Source organism: Telmatherina bonti (assembly GCF_933228915.1).
Source record: "Telmatherina bonti genome assembly, chromosome: 13".
Taxonomy (NCBI): Eukaryota; Metazoa; Chordata; class Actinopteri; order Atheriniformes; family Telmatherinidae; genus Telmatherina; species Telmatherina bonti.
In genome coordinates, this window is record NC_136611.1 from 20,616,723 (window position 1) to 20,634,706 (window position 17,984).

General features: G+C 39.9%; 2 protein-coding genes across 3 annotated transcripts; both read right to left on the minus strand.

The window, feature by feature from the left end:
- Positions 1 to 64: 64 nt before the first annotated feature.
- On the minus strand, positions 65 to 2,188 carry akr1a1a (aldo-keto reductase family 1, member A1a (aldehyde reductase); the record flags this gene model as incomplete). The annotated part of the gene is made up of 8 exons (XM_079251853.1): positions 65 to 130; positions 250 to 409; positions 497 to 646; positions 727 to 776; positions 863 to 1,058; positions 1,174 to 1,325; positions 1,893 to 2,012; positions 2,108 to 2,188. 8 exons carry the CDS (start codon positions 2,186 to 2,188, stop codon positions 65 to 67), a joined length of 975 nt encoding a protein of 324 aa, XP_079107979.1.
- A 2,597-nt stretch (positions 2,189 to 4,785) lies between these two features.
- Positions 4,786 to 14,749, minus strand: dnajb5 (DnaJ heat shock protein family (Hsp40) member B5). Of its 2 annotated transcripts, none has more exons than XM_079251089.1 (4): positions 14,615 to 14,749; positions 13,538 to 13,803; positions 12,198 to 12,859; positions 4,786 to 6,785 (listed from the first exon to the last, which is right to left on the minus strand). In XM_079251089.1, exons 2-4 carry the CDS (start codon positions 13,746 to 13,748, stop codon positions 6,552 to 6,554), a joined length of 1,107 nt encoding a protein of 368 aa, XP_079107215.1. In that variant the 5' UTR covers positions 13,749 to 13,803; positions 14,615 to 14,749; the 3' UTR covers positions 4,786 to 6,551. The 2 variants fall into 2 exon arrangements, with proteins under 2 accessions (XP_079107215.1, XP_079107214.1); XM_079251088.1 differs by having other exon boundaries at positions 13,538 to 13,806; positions 14,615 to 14,716.
- Positions 14,750 to 17,984: the final 3,235 nt, after the last annotated feature.

Genomic DNA, 17,984 nt, shown 5'->3' on the forward strand with positions numbered 1-17,984 from the left:
GTATGTTTTTTCCAGTGTAATTGAGAGTCATCTTCACAGCACGCATGTTGCTTTCATCATATTCTCAGTACAGATCGTGGAAGGGGAAATGAGGGTGTTGTGCATCCCTCCAAACTCGTTTGCCATCTTTCTGTTGAAAAGGTTAAAAAAAAAAAAAAAAACAAACTCTTATGGTTTCATACCATTGTTACAAAGTCACGCTTCATAGGCTGTGAAATTTTATGAGGAATCGTAGAATTACTGGCTCACCTCAACTGTTGGAACAATGAAACGCATGCTTCGGTTGAAGGAATCGATCAATTTCATGTCCTCGTGTGATAAGGAAAAATCAAACACCTTCAAGTTCTCCTGGATCCTGGATGGTGTCACGCTTTTAGGGATGCACACGATTCCTCTCTGAATGTGCCACCTGAGATTTTTTTTAATGTATTTTACATTTACAACAGGTAAAGATCAACACTTTTGGTTTGTTTCATTTGGAAAATTTCTGTCATACCTGAGGATTACCTGAGCAGGAGACTTCTGGTATTTCTGGGTAATGACTCCCAGTCGAGGATCCTCCAGCAGACTCGGCTCATCAGGAGATGCCCAGGGTCGATCCCCGCTTCCCAGGGGACTATAGGCTGTCACACACACTTCCATAGACCTAAAACAGAGGTTTGACATTTTTATGGCTATACTCCGGGAAAAGGAGTTTTGTTTTTATTAAACAGGCATTACACTGACCGACAATGTGACAGCAGCTCAGTTTGAGACAAATAAGGGTGGCATTCCACCTGTGGCACAATGACAGATTATTATTATACTATTCATGCAAGAACATGATTTTTAGGTTTAAAATTCCCTGTTTGAATAGTTGTACCTGGTTCATGACAGGTTTGTGTCTGGCTATGCTGATGATGTCGTCAGTCTGCTTGGCATTAAAGTTGGACAGTCCTATAGCCTTGACAAGACCTTTATCTACAAGGCTCTCCATGGCAATCCAAGTATGTCTGTAGTGTGTATCAGAGTAACAAATGCTTCCATCATCTCGTCGAGGCATCAGCACGTTCCCCCGCCTAAAACATGCACAGGTTTAATTACATGAAACAGGGTTTACTTTTCATGCTGATTTCATGTTACATAACGGCTGCGGACGAAAGAAATAAAGTTACTCAACATATGGCCACTCACTGAAAGGCCATGGGCCAGTGCATGAGGTAAAGGTCCAGGTAGGAGAGACCAAGGTGAGACAGACTTGTTCGGCATGCCTCTTCAACATCCTCTGGGTCATGCTTGGTGTTCCAGAGCTTGGAAGTCACAAAAACATCTTCACGGCGTAGAGCCTGAATTTAAGAGAGCAGCAAATAACTGGAAGGGGATGCGTTGAAATCCCCTTCACCAAACCTGAATTACTGATTTCAAAGTTGGATTAGATAATACACACCCAAATTTTCCTGGATCTTTGCAGACTGGGACAACCTTAAACCCTGATTGCAGTTTCACTCACCACAGTAACCTTTACCAATGTTAATCTTTAACCCAACACTGTCCTGCTGGATTAACCTTTTCTCAGAAGTTATTATTCATCACTTGGCATTGATTTGCAAACAAATCAAAATGTAATAGCTTTCATACATCTTTATCTCTAAACCTTATCAGATATCCAGTGATCAGTTCATTTACTTTAAATATTTACATTTTTTCATTGTCCAAAAATGGACAGCTTCTGATTTCTGGAACAACTATATGTACTTTGAGATTTTGTTGTATATGGTTGTATCTTTATTGTTTCAAATTGACTGAAAACCTGCATGACAACTGATCTGACTTAGACATTAAGGGGAGACTGCTTAATCTATGACTGGGGGTGAAATTGTCTAAATTGAGAGAATAGGGAGATTGTTTCTCACCTTCCCTGGACCAACCCACAGAGCTAAAGCTTCTCCAACCTCCTGCTCATTGCCATAAGCAGCTGCGCAGTCAATGTGTCTGTACCCGCAGTCTAAAGCTGCCAGCACTGCCTGCCTCACCTGAAATTTGCACACAATAAATAAACAATAAACTTTCATCCAGAAACATGGATGAAATCATTTAACAAAACTTGTGGGAGGGATTATTGCTTTACCTGCCCTGGAGCACTCTTCCATGTGCCAAGTCCAATCATAGGCATCCTCTGCCCTGACGAGAGAGTCACAGAAGTGCTCATGTTTCCACCCTGAGGACTTGACAATGACAGAGAAATCTGTGAAGTCGCCACTTGTAGACTCCTGTGGAAGTGGGTGCAGTGGCCGTCCAGTCATCATGACTAAGTCCTAATACTCTGTTACTGATTATCACTCACAGCAGGATTCATTAACTCTGCTCTGCAGCAGTTGACAGATATATGTATGCTGTATTCTACATGAAAAAGCTTTTCACAGTGCAACAGCCATCATACAAGCTGGCAGAAAGCAAAACATTTGGGGAATTACTTGATGTTTTTTTCACCATCTAAGCAGAACCTGGAGCAGATCGTAGACATCCTCCCCATGGTTCACTAATTGTCAGCTTTATACTTACCATGTGGTGTGCACACGTTGTTCACGAAGCACAGCAGCTGTTTCACGTGATCTGTGTCCCATCACAAATCACCTGAGCTGACTGCCTCCTGACCCAACTACATAAGCCAGCATGTAATTCACTAATCCTTACACACGGTCTACGTTAAACATAAAGTTAATAAAATGTTCCTGTCAGTCAAGGCTTCTGATCATGCCTGGGATCATCTTGACGGATAATCCAGCAACTGGGACGATCGTGTACTCCACTGAATTTTGACAGGTTGAGGTCAAAGTCTGTTTCCGTTTGTTTATCTCTAACACACACTGATGAAAAATGTGTAAAACTCAACATACCCACACTTACGAGAAAGATGAAATACAATTCCAGTATGACTCGACATAAAAATACTCCAGGTTTAGGTCTTATAGACATAGATGTGCTTTAATTGCTTGAAATCTCTACCATCCACTAGCACAGGGTTACATATTTTATTCTTACGAGGGCTGGATTCCAGTAGGTTTTCCATGTTTCCTGCACAAACACATCTGACTCAAATTAATGAGTCATTGTGGAGAACATCATAGACTGATAAAAGCATTTAATTTGGTTCAGGTGTTTTGAACCAAAAATACAATGAAAGCCAACTGGACTGCAGCTCTTGTAGGACCAGAATATGGAACCCTGGATTAGCACATGATCATCACTGGAACTCCTGATAATAACCTAAAAATGTAAATAAAACTCACCTGCATTTTAGATTGTTTAAAAACAGAAGGAAATGTGATGTTTCATAAGGATTTTTATGTTTATGTCATGGTTCATGTTTCAAAAGGAGTTATAACCCGGTCTTTTCATGTGTTCACTGTCCTCTCAGTGTTTTTAAATATTGTTTAAAAACTTCTTAAACCAAAAGAAATTTAAAAAGTGCTTTTTCTGACACAGACAGTTCACCAGCTTCAGCCTCCAGGAGGCTCATTCCTGCTGAGTGTTCCCAGCAAAATTTATGTTAAAAAATTAAACAAAAAAATGTTACATCCTGCACAGCTCCCATTTTTCACACATTACGTGAAAATATCAGATAAATTAATGGTTAATGGTTCAGTGATAAAACCTGGTGCTTTTGGAAATGAAAAAAACAGTAAGATGTCACTTTTTTTTTTTTTTTAAATACAAATACATATCATCCCTGATGAATTTAAATGAACTGTTCTGCATAAAAAAGGTTCTTCTTGTATATTGAATACATTCACTGGTCACTTTGTTAGGTACACCTGGTACCAGGTTGGACCCACTTTTACCTTCAGAATTGCCTTGATTCTTTATAGCATAGCTGTAAAAAGGTATAGATGACCAGACTGGAGAAGGGCCTGGTGTGGTCTTCAACTGCTGGAGCCCATCTGCTTCATGATTTGATGCATTATCTGTTGAGACATGGCATTCTGCAGTGAAGTGGGAAGATTAACACAGTGACACATGAAGCTAGTCTCTGGCTCTTAACTTACGGTTCTGGCACTCTGGTGAGGTTGCCAATGGGAGTGCAGCTCATAACATTACAAATAAAATGTTAGAAAAAGTAAACAAAAAATTTGATTAGTTTTGTGTATCTGAACAGTCATTGGATCATTGAACTTTATTAAGCTTCAAACAGTTATTGTATAGTTTTTGTATGATAATTTCTGTATGTTCGTATTAAGATATAACTAAAGCCTATAGATGAATGCATTGTAGATCATCTGTACCAGTGAGTTATCAGGTAGAACCATATGGTTGAATATGGTGATTAAAAAAAAGTATGATTGTGAGTAATTACATGATTATTACATCTAAAATGAAAATGAAAAGAATAAAAAGGTATGATGTTAACCTTTCCCAATTTCCATACAGCTGGAATTCAAACCTCTGCTCATCACCAGCTGTTCAAATACACATACTGTATAAATGGCTGAGATGGTGAGTGGTCAAGAACCACCTGCTGGATGATGATTAAAGAACCTGATACTGTTCTGAATTTGTATGCAGGGATAGGAAGTAGAAGATTCAGCATCACTTTGCAATCATGATGCACTGATTAACACAAACCCGTAATATTGATGATTTCACAAGGAAAAAAGTTTGAGAAGCACGTCTTACAAATGCCATGATCAACATGTATTTAAAACAGAAGGGACTCAAATGACAATAAATTTAACTTCACACATTTGGTTTATTTATTTCTTGTTGAAAAGTTAATAAATACTGTATTTTTGATTGCAGATAAGCAGTTACAGTGGGTCCTTCTGCAGTAGTAGCATGTGTACTCTGCTTGTAGTCACTCTTCAGTGTCCTCTGAGACTTAGAGAGGCAGGATGGACAATCACACACTCAGACAACTTCAAGTCTCTTCTATCATGCCATAATGATTTTTTTTTCTTTTTTTTTTCCAGTAAATTTACAACAAAAAGTGCATTTTCATTAATGACAAATAAGATAATTTCTACATACGAACCTTATATATAACCTACAAGGACTTTCTGCCCAACTGATGCTCATACATACATCTTATATTTTTTTTAACCAGAAGAGGAAGAACTGAGAAAGTTTCAGAGCCCTCTGCAACTGAGACAGAGAACAGCTGTTTCTGTAGTGTTAAGAGAAACTGTTTCCTAAACATAGGTTTCTACTGTACATATGTAAAGTTCAAAGTACAAGTGTTAGAGAAGTCAAATCAGTTATCAAATCACAAAGGTTCATAGAAATCCCAAAGCAGACACCAGTGGAGTTTATTTTTGGCACTGCTCACATTAGCACCAAGACATGGCCTTCAAATGCCAAAAGAGAAAGCGGAATATACAGAACAAAGCTGGGTTTATCAGAGGAAACTCGTCTGTTTATTTCAGAGAATAAAACCATGCTTACATTCCCCTGGGAAATCCAACCTGAATTTTATGGCACTTTACACAAATCCACAGACAAAAAAAAAAAAAAAAAATCTTAATATTGCTTGAAAACGCTCCTTATAAAGATCCTCGCTTACATACAACACAACACTTTCAAATTCTTGTGTATTTTTTCTGTAATTACCAGCTGGTATTATCCAACACAGCATAGGGCATCTGCTTTTGTGCACTCACAATGGCTGTTTATATATATTACAGTGTGACCTCTGTGCGCTCACATATGCGGTGTGACACTGGGCTAAGGCACCTAAATGTTTCTCAAATAATGAGCCAGGCTAAGAGCAGCCAAACAGCTCAGAAGAGAAAGCACCCATATTACATGCAGACAGCAATATCCAAACTTACACAGCTATTACAGTATGTGATTGTCATTTCCAGATTTTCCAGTGCAGCTGAGATATCCTAACACTGATTGTAATGTAATGCTGGACTTGAAGTAAACTGTGGTATTACAGGAGTCCATTTATTTTAGGGAAATTAGGTCATATTAAAAAGCTTGCGGACTTTATGTTTTTTTAGGCTCAAAGCATGATTAAAACAGGTAAAGTAGGAGCTGTGTTAAAACTAGAGTTTGCACTGGACAGACTGAAGCTGCTGGTACACTCAAGGTTGAAATAAAGATTTCTACTTTTTTTAAAAATATTTGCAAAAGAAAATTCTGGAAATAATCTTTCTTTTAAAAAAATACTTCACGTTTCACCCCATCACAAAAAGACAAGGATCAGAGTAGGAGAGCTTATAAAACCATTAATAAATCTATAAAAAAAAAAAAAAAAAAAGTTAAGAAAAGAAGGTCCGGTGAAGCCACATGTTGTGCTGAGCGCATCCTTACGACCACTTCACTGCTCGGATCCATGTTTATGTGTGTTTGTGTGTGCGTGCGTGTATGTTTGGACCAAAAGACCAAATAAACACGACTAAGGTAAGTCTTATTCTGCCTTACATGTTGACATTCTTCATCCCCACAAACCCCAGCATCTATAAAATACTGTTTACTATACAGGGCATTTAAGGGGACATATACAAAAGTACATGAGGGAGTGTCACAAATATTTTTCTTCTCCGGGTTGACAGAATTTGACATGTGTCTTCCTATGATTGTGGGAGGTGCTGTCTGATAATCTCTCTGGACTGAGGGGGGATCCTATCAGGAAAACGTACTGAAAACTCCACGATGAGGTCACCGCGCTGTGATGGGTTCTTTGGAAGAGGGAGGCCCTCCCCTCGGAGTCGCTTCACTGTCCCTGGCTTGATGATGTCATGACAGGGGAGCGAGATGACACGATTTTCCAGCGTGGGAATACTAACAGTGCAGCCACACAACGCCTGGGGAGGAGAGGATATAGAAAGAGTTAAAATCTTTAGAGGATATGCCAAAGCCATGAATATCTCAATGACTTAATCTTTCCATGAAGTAAAGTTGGAGTTTATCTGCCCCACACTATGTCATCACAGGCCAGTCTTTGTTGTGTTTTCTATGTGGTATGCTTGTTAATGTGTGTGAGAAAATGAGAAAGAGTGTATTCCCTGACAAATCCTTTAGCATAGACAATAGCACAGTGAGATTTAGAGAGCAGCCTCTGGAACAGGAACATTAGGAAAACATGACTTGGCAATGGAAAAGTTTTCAGGTCTCTGTGTTCATGCCTGTGTCTGTGTGTGAGTGTGTGTGCCTGTGTGTATGTGTGTCAGTGTTGCACAGGGGACTAATTTTAGCAAAGGTCTCATATCTTGGGCTAATGAAGTGAGGCAGGAATCGGCTGAGCTCGTAAATAGTTGGAGGGCTTGTCAGATCCAAACACTTACAAGCACACACAGCCTCACCTCCTTATCACAATGTCCCATGAATCCAGACAGAACGTTGAACTACAGAGATCTGTGGTTATCACAACTTCACAGGGCTTCTTAGTAAGCATCATTCACCACATTTGCACTGAACAGAAACCACGGTTCACACTTACCACTCACTAAATGAATAGCCTCAAAAGTACCAGACTTTTCTAACTGAATTTTTCAGGGCAGCTACTGCAAGCTAAAATTACTACACATAATGCAATCAATAAATAATTACCATAAATTTGTTCATAAAGAGATATAGTGCTGTTGTGGATGAGCACATGGTCATAAAGAGGTAAGATTTAGATCAAGAAAGTAGGAAAGGTGTTAAAATAAATAAATAAATAAATACATAAACCCTCAGTAACAGAAACTAATTACTTAACCCAATGATCAAACATGAAGATATAAAAATGGGAATCAGAAAAAGCATTTTGAAGCATAACTGTAAAATTGTGTTGCTGCCTAAAGAGCTTTGTTACACATTCCTATTACTTTTTCTTTCATTTCTCTGCCAATATGGTGTGTCTTTGCTCTGCATTGCTTAGCAGAAGTTAAGATTCATCTTAGCAATAGTTTGAGCTGTGTGAAATCTTGAAACAAACTGGACTTAGGAAACTTTAAACTAAATGTTAATTTCATTATGTTACTATACATTTCAGTGATGAAGCTAGCAATGCTAGTTATCAATTGGTCAACATGTTTGACTATCAAGGTTTATTATTGTTATGCTTTAGTATACAATTGTTTTATAATTAGCAGTAAACACAAATATAGCTGAGGCGTGTATGGATATTTGGTCATACATAAAGGTTAAAGATTATGATCTTGTGTTAATAATGCTACATGATGGAATTGAGGGATCAATATGCCATGATTGTCTGAGAAGTATCTATTTCTACAACAAATTGTGCTAGTCCAAAAACACTGATAACTTAGAATATAAATAAAAATCTGAATATATTAGTGCATTATGAAAAGTCAGGGAATTTTTACAATTATCTTCAGGAAACAATAGATATGAAGGAGTTATGACTTGCAGCTTGTTATGTATTTGAAGAAATCATAATGAATCATTGTCACTGAGAGTACCATGTCAGGGACAATGATTAATGCTAAACTGACACATTTTCAGACGTAAAATCCATGATATTAACATTTTACAGTTTTGACTTTGAGCAAAATTGTAGTTTTATAATTGTAACATAAATATTATATTGACCAGTTAAGGCCCCTTTTCTTATAACCTTGCCTCTATTCCTAACTTCTGGTATAAAAGAAGCTGTCAAAAAGAGATCTTAGTGTCAACAATGTGTTAAAAAGGACATAATTGAACAGCACTTAATTAAAACCTATTGTTAAAATTCATCACTAGACACAGTCCTGCTATAACCCCACCGGGTGCAACACCACTGAGATCTTGTCCCGAAGCATATCCTCCTGACTACCAGGAAAAAAAATGTGGAACTAAAAAATGTCCACTACGGAGGACATTGATTAAACTTTTAAATATTGTGGTAAAATATAGTTATATTTATCTAAGAAACGATTTAATGTGTTTATAAGATATTCAATGAAAATATAACTACAAAATTTCAAGTAAAAATCAGCACAAAGAAAAGTATTATGCACTTTTGCTCTTCCCATAAAACACGCTTGTTGCAAAGGAGGCCATTTTTCTTGAAGAGAGAAAGAAAGTTCACAAAGCCCCACCCCCACAAATAGGTACCATTTAAAAGCACCAAATGTCCTCTTTAAAGACCAAAAGGTGTTAGTTCAGTAGAATTCAGGGAGATTAAAATATTTAGGTTTACAAAGGTCCTCCACAGAGGACAAATTGAACTACTGGTAGTCAGGAGGATATAGTAGGGATGTTAAAAATCTGTAATAACTTCTTCAGTACTCATTTGTAAGAGTGTATCTTTTGTCACACTTGGCATTCATTTTTAAGTAATGTGTTGGATCTGTCTAGTTTCACAACTGCATCCTACAAAGTTGTTATACTATCGCTATACAGAATACAGAGAGACAGAAATAATGACCTTCGTCTAAATTGGCTCTTTGAAAAGAACTCAGTGCCAACAGCGCCATGACTATACACGCGCAACGAGACTCCTACTGCAAACAACACAAAACAAAACATATGCTGATATGCTTATCGAAGGCGTCATGTCATACTAATGTGTCTTATGCAAAAATAAATATGATAAAATAGGCTCTATTAAGGATGACTCTATTGCTTAAGTTCTGAAGTTACTCAAGAAACTTTAATAGATAGTGAAGCCTTCATTTTCCCAAAACCTACCAACTGTTAACACCCCTGACTTTGAGTCCACCAGACCTACATGATGTAATAGTGCGCTAGTCTGAATTAACACATGCTTAACGTCTAAGACCTCAATCATGTCATTTTGTCGCAAGTATTCCACAATGCCTGTTATGGGTCTGATGGGCTTTTAAGATATACAGGGATGTAAATGTGGACTGCTGAAGTTCAGTAAAGCAGCACAGATCCTTCAGAGGACAAAGTTTTCCACTCATGACATCACTGTCCTTTTACCTACCATACATTACAGTATGACTCAGTGTAAGTCTGCATTAGAGACTAGTGGCTCATCTTCTCGTTATGAACAATGCCATTGACTATCACAGGCCTTACACACAGAGACAGGTTGCCATGACGCTCGACATACACTGCCAGCTGAAGGGTGGGGGGTGGCCACTGATTACATAAGCCTCAGCTCAGACAACTGTACCATAGACACTGCCACTAACAAACTACTATATTTATATTACTATATAAAATTCTTGCCTTCTTTTCTGACGGCCATAATTTAATAACAATTGCAATTTTCATTTCATTCTTTCTCTTTTTTTGTCTCAGTTAAATGTAAATGGACTCTCTAGCCTGTCTTGAGAGCTGGATGTTAACACTAACTGAGGTGGCAGTATTAAAAACACAATAGCAGCCAAAAATGCATGTGTGGCCTCATTTCTACAGATTCAATCTACTGCAGTTTGCTTGATGGCAGAGGTGGAACTGTCAAAAGCTACCCATTTTGCCTGTGGAGCCGAATAGCTTGTCTTTGGATGTGGGTTTTGCAGCAGAGCTGAAAGCAGCATTGAGAGTCAGTGATTGAACACTGTAGCAGTATCATATTGTTAGATCCTGCTTATAAATCCTAATAGATTTTGGTTTAAAGGAAATCAGTGTGTTAGATTTGAGCTTTTGCTGTTTCTGTATGCTGTCAAGGTGAAAACACTGTGTGGCCAAAAGAGTTTCCCAGGAGTTTTTGAGCATGTTTAAACTGTTTTGGCAGCACTAAACTGGGTTGCTTGCTTGAGCAGCTTAGACAGAAAACAAGAGTGAGCGAACAAATGGCTCGGGAAGCATCAGTTCCATCAAAATATGACAAAATAATTATATCTCCCATATATTAATATGTTTTAGACTTCTAAACTTCTCTGTACCTTAGTTGCAGAGTTTTAGCTAATGGAAACAGTTACCTTACTGGGGAGGTTACATTAACTGTTGGGGTAGTGCTTGCTTTATTTTCCAGTAAGTGGCATGTTCAATTCAATTCAGCTTAATATGTAGTGCCATTTTATGCCAAAGTCATATCAGGGCACTTTTAAAGATGCAGTCCAATTCAATCCAGTATGTTTTGTGCAGTGTTTTCACTGCAGCATTTAGCATCACATCTTCAGAGAGAGCAGAGCAGAAAGAAGGAGTGCAATATGAGCTCCTATTTGCTTTGGAAACTGAATCATCTGACCCACTTCCCTAATATTCCCCAGACACTCCCTCCACCCCAGCCACATCTCCCCTTCTCTCCCCCATCTCGTCTTCAGCTGCATCAGACTTAAGTCTCTTATCTGGCTGTGGTGAGAGAGCAAAGGGTTTTAGCAGCAGGAGTTCTGAGGAGCCAACTTAATCCCTGTGTAGGTTTGATTAAGTGCAGTGTCTCACTTAATGTGACCCTACAAATTCTAAAGTGCAGTATTCTTCAGTGTCACTGTGTGTGGGTAATGGTGTTTTCCAGTGCATTGCCTCTGTGATGTTTTGCCAGAGTCAGTGCAGCTTTTAGTTAATCAAAACCGGTTGGAACTGAGTAAAGGAAATCTGCCAACTTCTAGGACTACTTGAAAACATCTGCCATTAGTATGACCACTTGGAGCACAGGCCAGTGATTGGCAATGTTATTAGAAACATTAAAGCCGGGCTGCACCCATTGCCCTCATACTGCAGCTAATTAAATGTCCTGACAATCAGTCATTATAATAGCAGCCTGGATTATCACCACTGTTACACTACAATCCATCTTTAACCGAGAGTGTTTGCAAATATGCTTGAAGATGCAGATGTGTGTACTTGCATGCATGTTTGTGGGTGTGTAGAGCTTGATGTTTGTGTGCTGCTTGTGTGTTGATGTATATGATTTCATACTGCAGCACAGAACAAGTGAGGTTGGTGGCTCAGAGTCTGTCACACAAGGACACCACATTCCTTCTGCTTCTCTCACACCACAGTGGCAGAAACTGTGCTTCCACTAATCCTGCCTTCAGGCAACAGCCTCATATATATGGCGTATATACGCACCCACTCAGAACATTTTCTTACCTTTAAATCACATTCACAGCTCTCTACCTGAGTCACTGATTGCCCGGTTTAAGTGACTATTATGAAGATAAGAAGCAGAATTTTTTTTTCTATACTTTCTTGATATTCTTCCAGATTGTTGCAGCTCCATAAATGCATTAACTTTCTGCCTGATTAGCTCCATTGGGACTTAAAATCCAAGCCCCAGAAGCATTACTAAACAATCTGCAGACAAACTTGCAAAAATAAGAAAAACAGAAAGCACATATAAAAATGGAAAAAAGAAAGAGAAACAGGCACACCTCTTTTAGACTGATCTTGCTGTTATAAATTATATTGGAGCCGTCCCTCTTGAAGTGGGCATGCCCTTTATCTTTAAGCACAAAGGCTATGTCAGCAGGAATGTTCTCAGGGGTCTCGTCCCCCTCCTTTGGAAAAGTGATCTTAGTGCCTTCCTTCCAGCCCTTCTTGATGACAATATTAAGGATCTTGTCCTCTGTCCTCATGCTCCGTCCATCTGGGTTTAGCCTCCGGCGGGTAATCTTCATTCGCTTGGTGCAGCCATGGAAGATCTCTTCCAGTGAGACCTTAAGCTCATGGACGACTGGAGGGTCCTGCTGCTTTCGATTGTTCCCCAACCGCTCTGATGGTGCCCCCCTCCTCCTACGGTTTTCCCCTGGGAAGCCATTGTTCATCCCTCCAGGAAAGCCAAACTGCCGGCCAAAATGAGCAAAGGGATCATCCTCATCCATTTCAACATCTTGCTCTGTGTCATTGCTGTGGTCGTTGTGGAAGGAAAAACCGTTGGAGCGGCTGTGACTGCGGTTGGAGCCAAAAAACATGTCAAAGGGGTTGGAGCCACCAAAGAAGGAGGCAAAGGTGGCGTGGGGGTCTCCATGGAAAGTGTAGTGGTATGTTGAGTTGCCAGGAGCACCTGAGGAGCTGCTTCCTCCTTGCTTCAAACCTATGAGAGAGAAAAAAAAATGGATAAGATGCTAGACTGCGCATGCATGGTTGAACACTCAGCAGCTGAAGAAACACACTAACACAAACTCATATACCAGACGCAGGACCCTGTTCAGAAAATACAGAGTGGGTTACTGCAAAGTGAAAAGTGGAGCCCACGTGGGCGGGAAAAATCCCACAGCATCACTAATCTTCCAACAGAGCTGGTGATGGAGGAACTTATGAAATACCAGGTCACTCCATCCAACAGCAGAGACTCACGCACAAAACACCCACGAATGCAAACTACAGCAGTCGCTGCTATTCATGTCCCGTTCATGTAATGATCTTTAGCCATCTGTCTGTCAGCGAACACATGGACACGCTCCACTAGCAGCTGAGGTAGAATATTAGGTATCAGAAATGGTAAGTGTTTTACAGAAGAAAATAACGGACAATCTTTCACATTTCTGCAAATAAATACAAAGACGTGGAAGAAAAAAAGATTATTACTTTAGTGACTGAAAACCCACCAAGCGTCTCTGTGATATTAGATCTGGCCCTCTGTTGTCTCAGTAACAGCTTAATCCATCAAAATGCCAGTTTAACAAGGCTGCTCTACCTGCAGTCTGAAAACTTTCCCTGTGTGATCAGACATACAGGACCAAACCAAGACAAGAGTGCTCTTCCTCCTTACCTTCCTCTCCTAGCTGATCATAGATGACTCTCTTCTTGGGGTCACTCAGTACCTCATAGGCCTCTGCAATTTCCTTGAACTTTTCCTCCGCATTGGCATCCTTGTTCTTGTCAGGGTGGAAGCGGAGTGCCATGCGCCGGTATGCCTTCTTGATCTCCTCTTCATTGGAGCCCTTGGGGATTCCCAAGGTCTTGTAGTAATCCTTCCCCATACCTGCACTCTTAGGACTCTGAGAACCCTTCTTCAGCTCAGGCTGTGGCGTATCACTGCTGAGACACAAGGCTACTGTGAGAGTCTTATAATACCCTTCTGAGACTGATGCTGCCCAGACAAGACTATTTTTGTATGACCTGGCAAAGGTGCAGCATGCAAGCAAGATGTCCCCTTTGGGGTTTTGCGGTGAAGTCTATTTAGTGATATGTTGGGAACACAGAGTGCTGCTTTATTAACTGTTGCTATGGGGATAAGGTTGCAATGCATCCTGAGGTGGAGTGTAGAGGAATTCCCTGCATCTCCTTATCAAAGGGCTTCTTTCTGCCAGTTATGGCTGATGGGTAGAGAGCCTTTTACCTTGGATGCACTTGCCTTGTAATGTTAGAGATGTGAAAGTAAAACTAACATGACTGCAGCTCACACAGATTTGCTCCCACTTAGCAGAGCATTAGCAGCTGGACACGCAGGAACCCCTTCACTGCGGTGTGTCTGAACTGGGCACAGTATTCTCCAGTTTGACCAAGAGAGAACAATGAGGGAGAAATGTATACCCGGCCACAAATGTCTAACATTATAATACGTCTCTTGCACCGCATCTACGAAGAGATCCTCGGTTACAGCATACAGGCAGATATATATATATATATATATATATATATATATATATATATATATATATATATATATATATATATATATATATATATATAATTTAGCGTGCACATTTCAATCCAGTCATTTCCACCAGCTAGCGGGTTTTCCCGACAAAATACCTTCCGCACAGCACCTCAACCACAGTCAAATAACGGAAAACCAGATTTAAAGGGGGAACACACACAAAAAGGAAATAAAACGAAATCCTACCAGAATTATGTGTAATTAAGGATGAATTAGATGAACATGATCCCGGTTATTGTCTTCTCCTGCCTGGTTCTTGCTTCCCTTCAGCCCTGCTGTCTGCCTTCCTCCCCGGCACTGCTGGGTCCTTATAAACTGACGTCAGGACACCGGGAGGATCACTGGCTCTGAAATAACCACTGATCAAACACAGAAGTCCATCTGACGTTTCACTGGAAAACCTCGGACAAGTGCCCACAGAGCCAGCGAGAAACCTGTATCCAAACCTGTATCTAAACCAGTATTACTGCGGCTGTTACGAGGCAAACTGGACTACAGCATGAACCTAAACGATTCAAACATTATTCCCTAGAGGTGGTTTGAATAATAGTTTTCAATCTGTGGTCGACCTTTCCTTGTTCGACTTCTGCACTTTAAGATCTGCACTAACTTTAAAGTAAAATCGCAGCAGCATAAGTAGATACTGAAACATTTCCTTACCAAGCCTGTTTCTGTTGCTGCGTCCGTTCCTGGCTCAGTTCCTGAAAATCACTACTTGGACTGTAGAGCACACCCAACCCAGTCTCCTCAGCCAGCCAGCCAACGGCCAGCAGGGCTTTGTGTTCAAGATCCGCTCACAAACACATTCAGAACTAAGTAGAATAGAAAAATCTGCTTCTGTGGCATTGTTTGAACTTTATACTCCCACAAGATTGACCAGTCCACACATCAAGTCAGAAGTGTGAGGTTCTTCACCCTGCAGGGGGAGTGTCATGTTGGGAGAATCTTTATTGAAGAAGAAAGTGTAGGTGTGTATGTGCATACACGTGATAACACTGTCTGTATTGAGTTGGTCTAAACACTGCTGAGTCATATGAGTCCACACACAACCAAATTTATCTTTATAAAGTCAAAACATGGATTCACATCCCACATTTGCAGCAAGAAGCCACCAAATTATCCCAGCGTTGATAACTTGAATAAAGACTCACACAGCCCCTTCACCTCTTCCTCTCATGCCTATAACAATAATCTTGGTTAAGTAAAACTACATCTCACTTAAACAAATTCAAGTTCTCAAATTCTCAAATAATTACTCTGTTAATCTGAGCACCAACTTCTGTAAAAACTCCAATACTGCTCAAAAGATAATGCACAATGATTTAGGTTATGCCAAGAAATGAGAAACATCACAGTGTATATTTCTCTGAAACCAGTTCTAATACTTTATTGTGTTTTGGATTATCTTATACAGTAAATGTAAAGTAAATGTGTAATTCCAGGTTATAGCACAAAACAGTATGTTATAAAGGAGGCATTTCAGTGCAGTTCAGCTTATTGAGTAGTGCTTATTCATAATGGCAGCCTTCTAAGGATACTGTACAGAAAAACTGAACACGTTTAGTTGGTGTACACTTAAATATGATTCATTTCAATTATATTCTTTCTGCCTAGTTTTATTCACTCTCTTGTCCTTAACATGAATGGGGCAGCACGTGGGTGGAGAAGAAGAATTTCTTTTAAACTGGAAGAAGCCTCCAGCAGAACTATAGGGAGGATGGCTATACTTTTACTTAAGTACTTTATAGTTAGTAAGAAATGTGAATACTTTTTTCAACTGTTGGTAATATACCAAAGCAGCTGACTCATAAGTATAGCACCACTGGCCTCCCTGAAGGTATGAAGTCTTTGATTGCTGTTGATCCAGTTTTACTCTGCCACTAAATTTAGCTAAAAATGAGACCTTAGTCTGACACTTTCAGCATAATCTCCCCCAACCTCTTGGACTAATTGTGGTTCACAATATAGACATTTGGTGTTTCCAACAAACTAAAAAAAACAAACAAATTTTCCTCATGACTCCATTACAGTTTTCAGCTCCAAACCAAGCATCTCTTCAGGTTTCATAAATTCATCCTCAGTGGTGAAGGTCTGACTCATTATTGATGAACAGGAAGGTACACTCAGCAGGGTGAATCGCATCTGCTCTGATTGGTCATTGGGAGAGAAAGGATAAGAGAGAAATGAGGACTTTATTTAAGCTTGAGTCACTGGACTGTCGGGGAGGTGTGAGAAAGTGGGTGTCACAATGGAGGAGTCTTGTCTGACACACACAAACATATTGCACACCCCTGTTCACACACAAAATTAGCATCCAAAATAATGTGAGCACACAGAGAAGTCGCTGTGTTGGATAGCTGTTGTAGCACAGAAGAATGTTAAGAGAAAATTGCTGTGTGTCCAACTTAAGTGCCTGTGTTTTGGAAGCAGGGAGCGACCTCGGGGTCAGCAGCTGTCACAGAAAAGCAGCTGGTTAGCAGCGGACTTTTATTCATGCAGGAGCCTCAGTGAAGCCTGCGATAGACGCCGATACATACAGATTTGCAATGAACGAGCCATCTGGTTGAGTTCTGAAATCTCCTGTCTATATAATAAACTATTTTTACTCTTTACTTACAGAAATTCTTACATAACTGGTCATCTTTTGGAGAATGTGATCACACCTCTGCAGTTGCTTGTCTTCTGTCTGCATCCTTATTGCCAGCGATGACTGATGCAAGCTCATCCATGTGTGGCTCTGATGCTGAGTGTGCACTGAAATAGTCTGGGAACAGCTATTCCTCACTTGATGCTGGGTTTCCATGGTGACATAGGAATTTGCCAGACAGTGATGTGTCTGCCAGGCATACCGTCTCAGCAATGGGTTCTCTGAGCACGTGCATATGTATGCAGTGTACACATGGAACAAGTCTTCCTGTAAAGCTAATATCTAAAAAAAAAAAAAAAAAACAACATTCTGTTATGTGGATACAGACCACCTCAGAGTACTTTACCACCTGAACTGAGAGAGCAGAGCAGAAAGATGATTTAAAAAAGGCAAGAGGCAGCAGGGGAAGGCTTCATAGAACACACATAGGCCATGTTTGAGAGCAAAGAGGAAGTAGCACAGCGTATCTGCAAGCATCTCCAACCAACTCTCCACCTCGTTCTGTCGAAAAGCCTCAGATTACCCCACCTTTTCCACCTCCTTTTATCAATTTTAGCCATCCTGTAACCATAGAGACCACCGCTGCCTGAGGAGAGGTTTCTCCCTGGCAGACATGTTTGTATCAAATGAGGATGATGAATGTAAATATGCAGCAAAAAGCACAGCTAAGTTTTAAAATTCCCTTCTGAACCATTTGCCAAAACTACTTTTTTTTTTAAGAGTGCACATGTACTTTTGCAACAAGATGTACATGTCAATCAGTTCACTCAACAACAATGCTTGTCACAACAAGTTTCTAAAATAAGGAAAGTGTGATGTCCGCCTAAACAGTGGCAACATATTGAGGAAAAAACAGATTATAAGACCAGGTAGTTGTGTTTTTAAGTCTGCACAGAATATCGTCCTAGC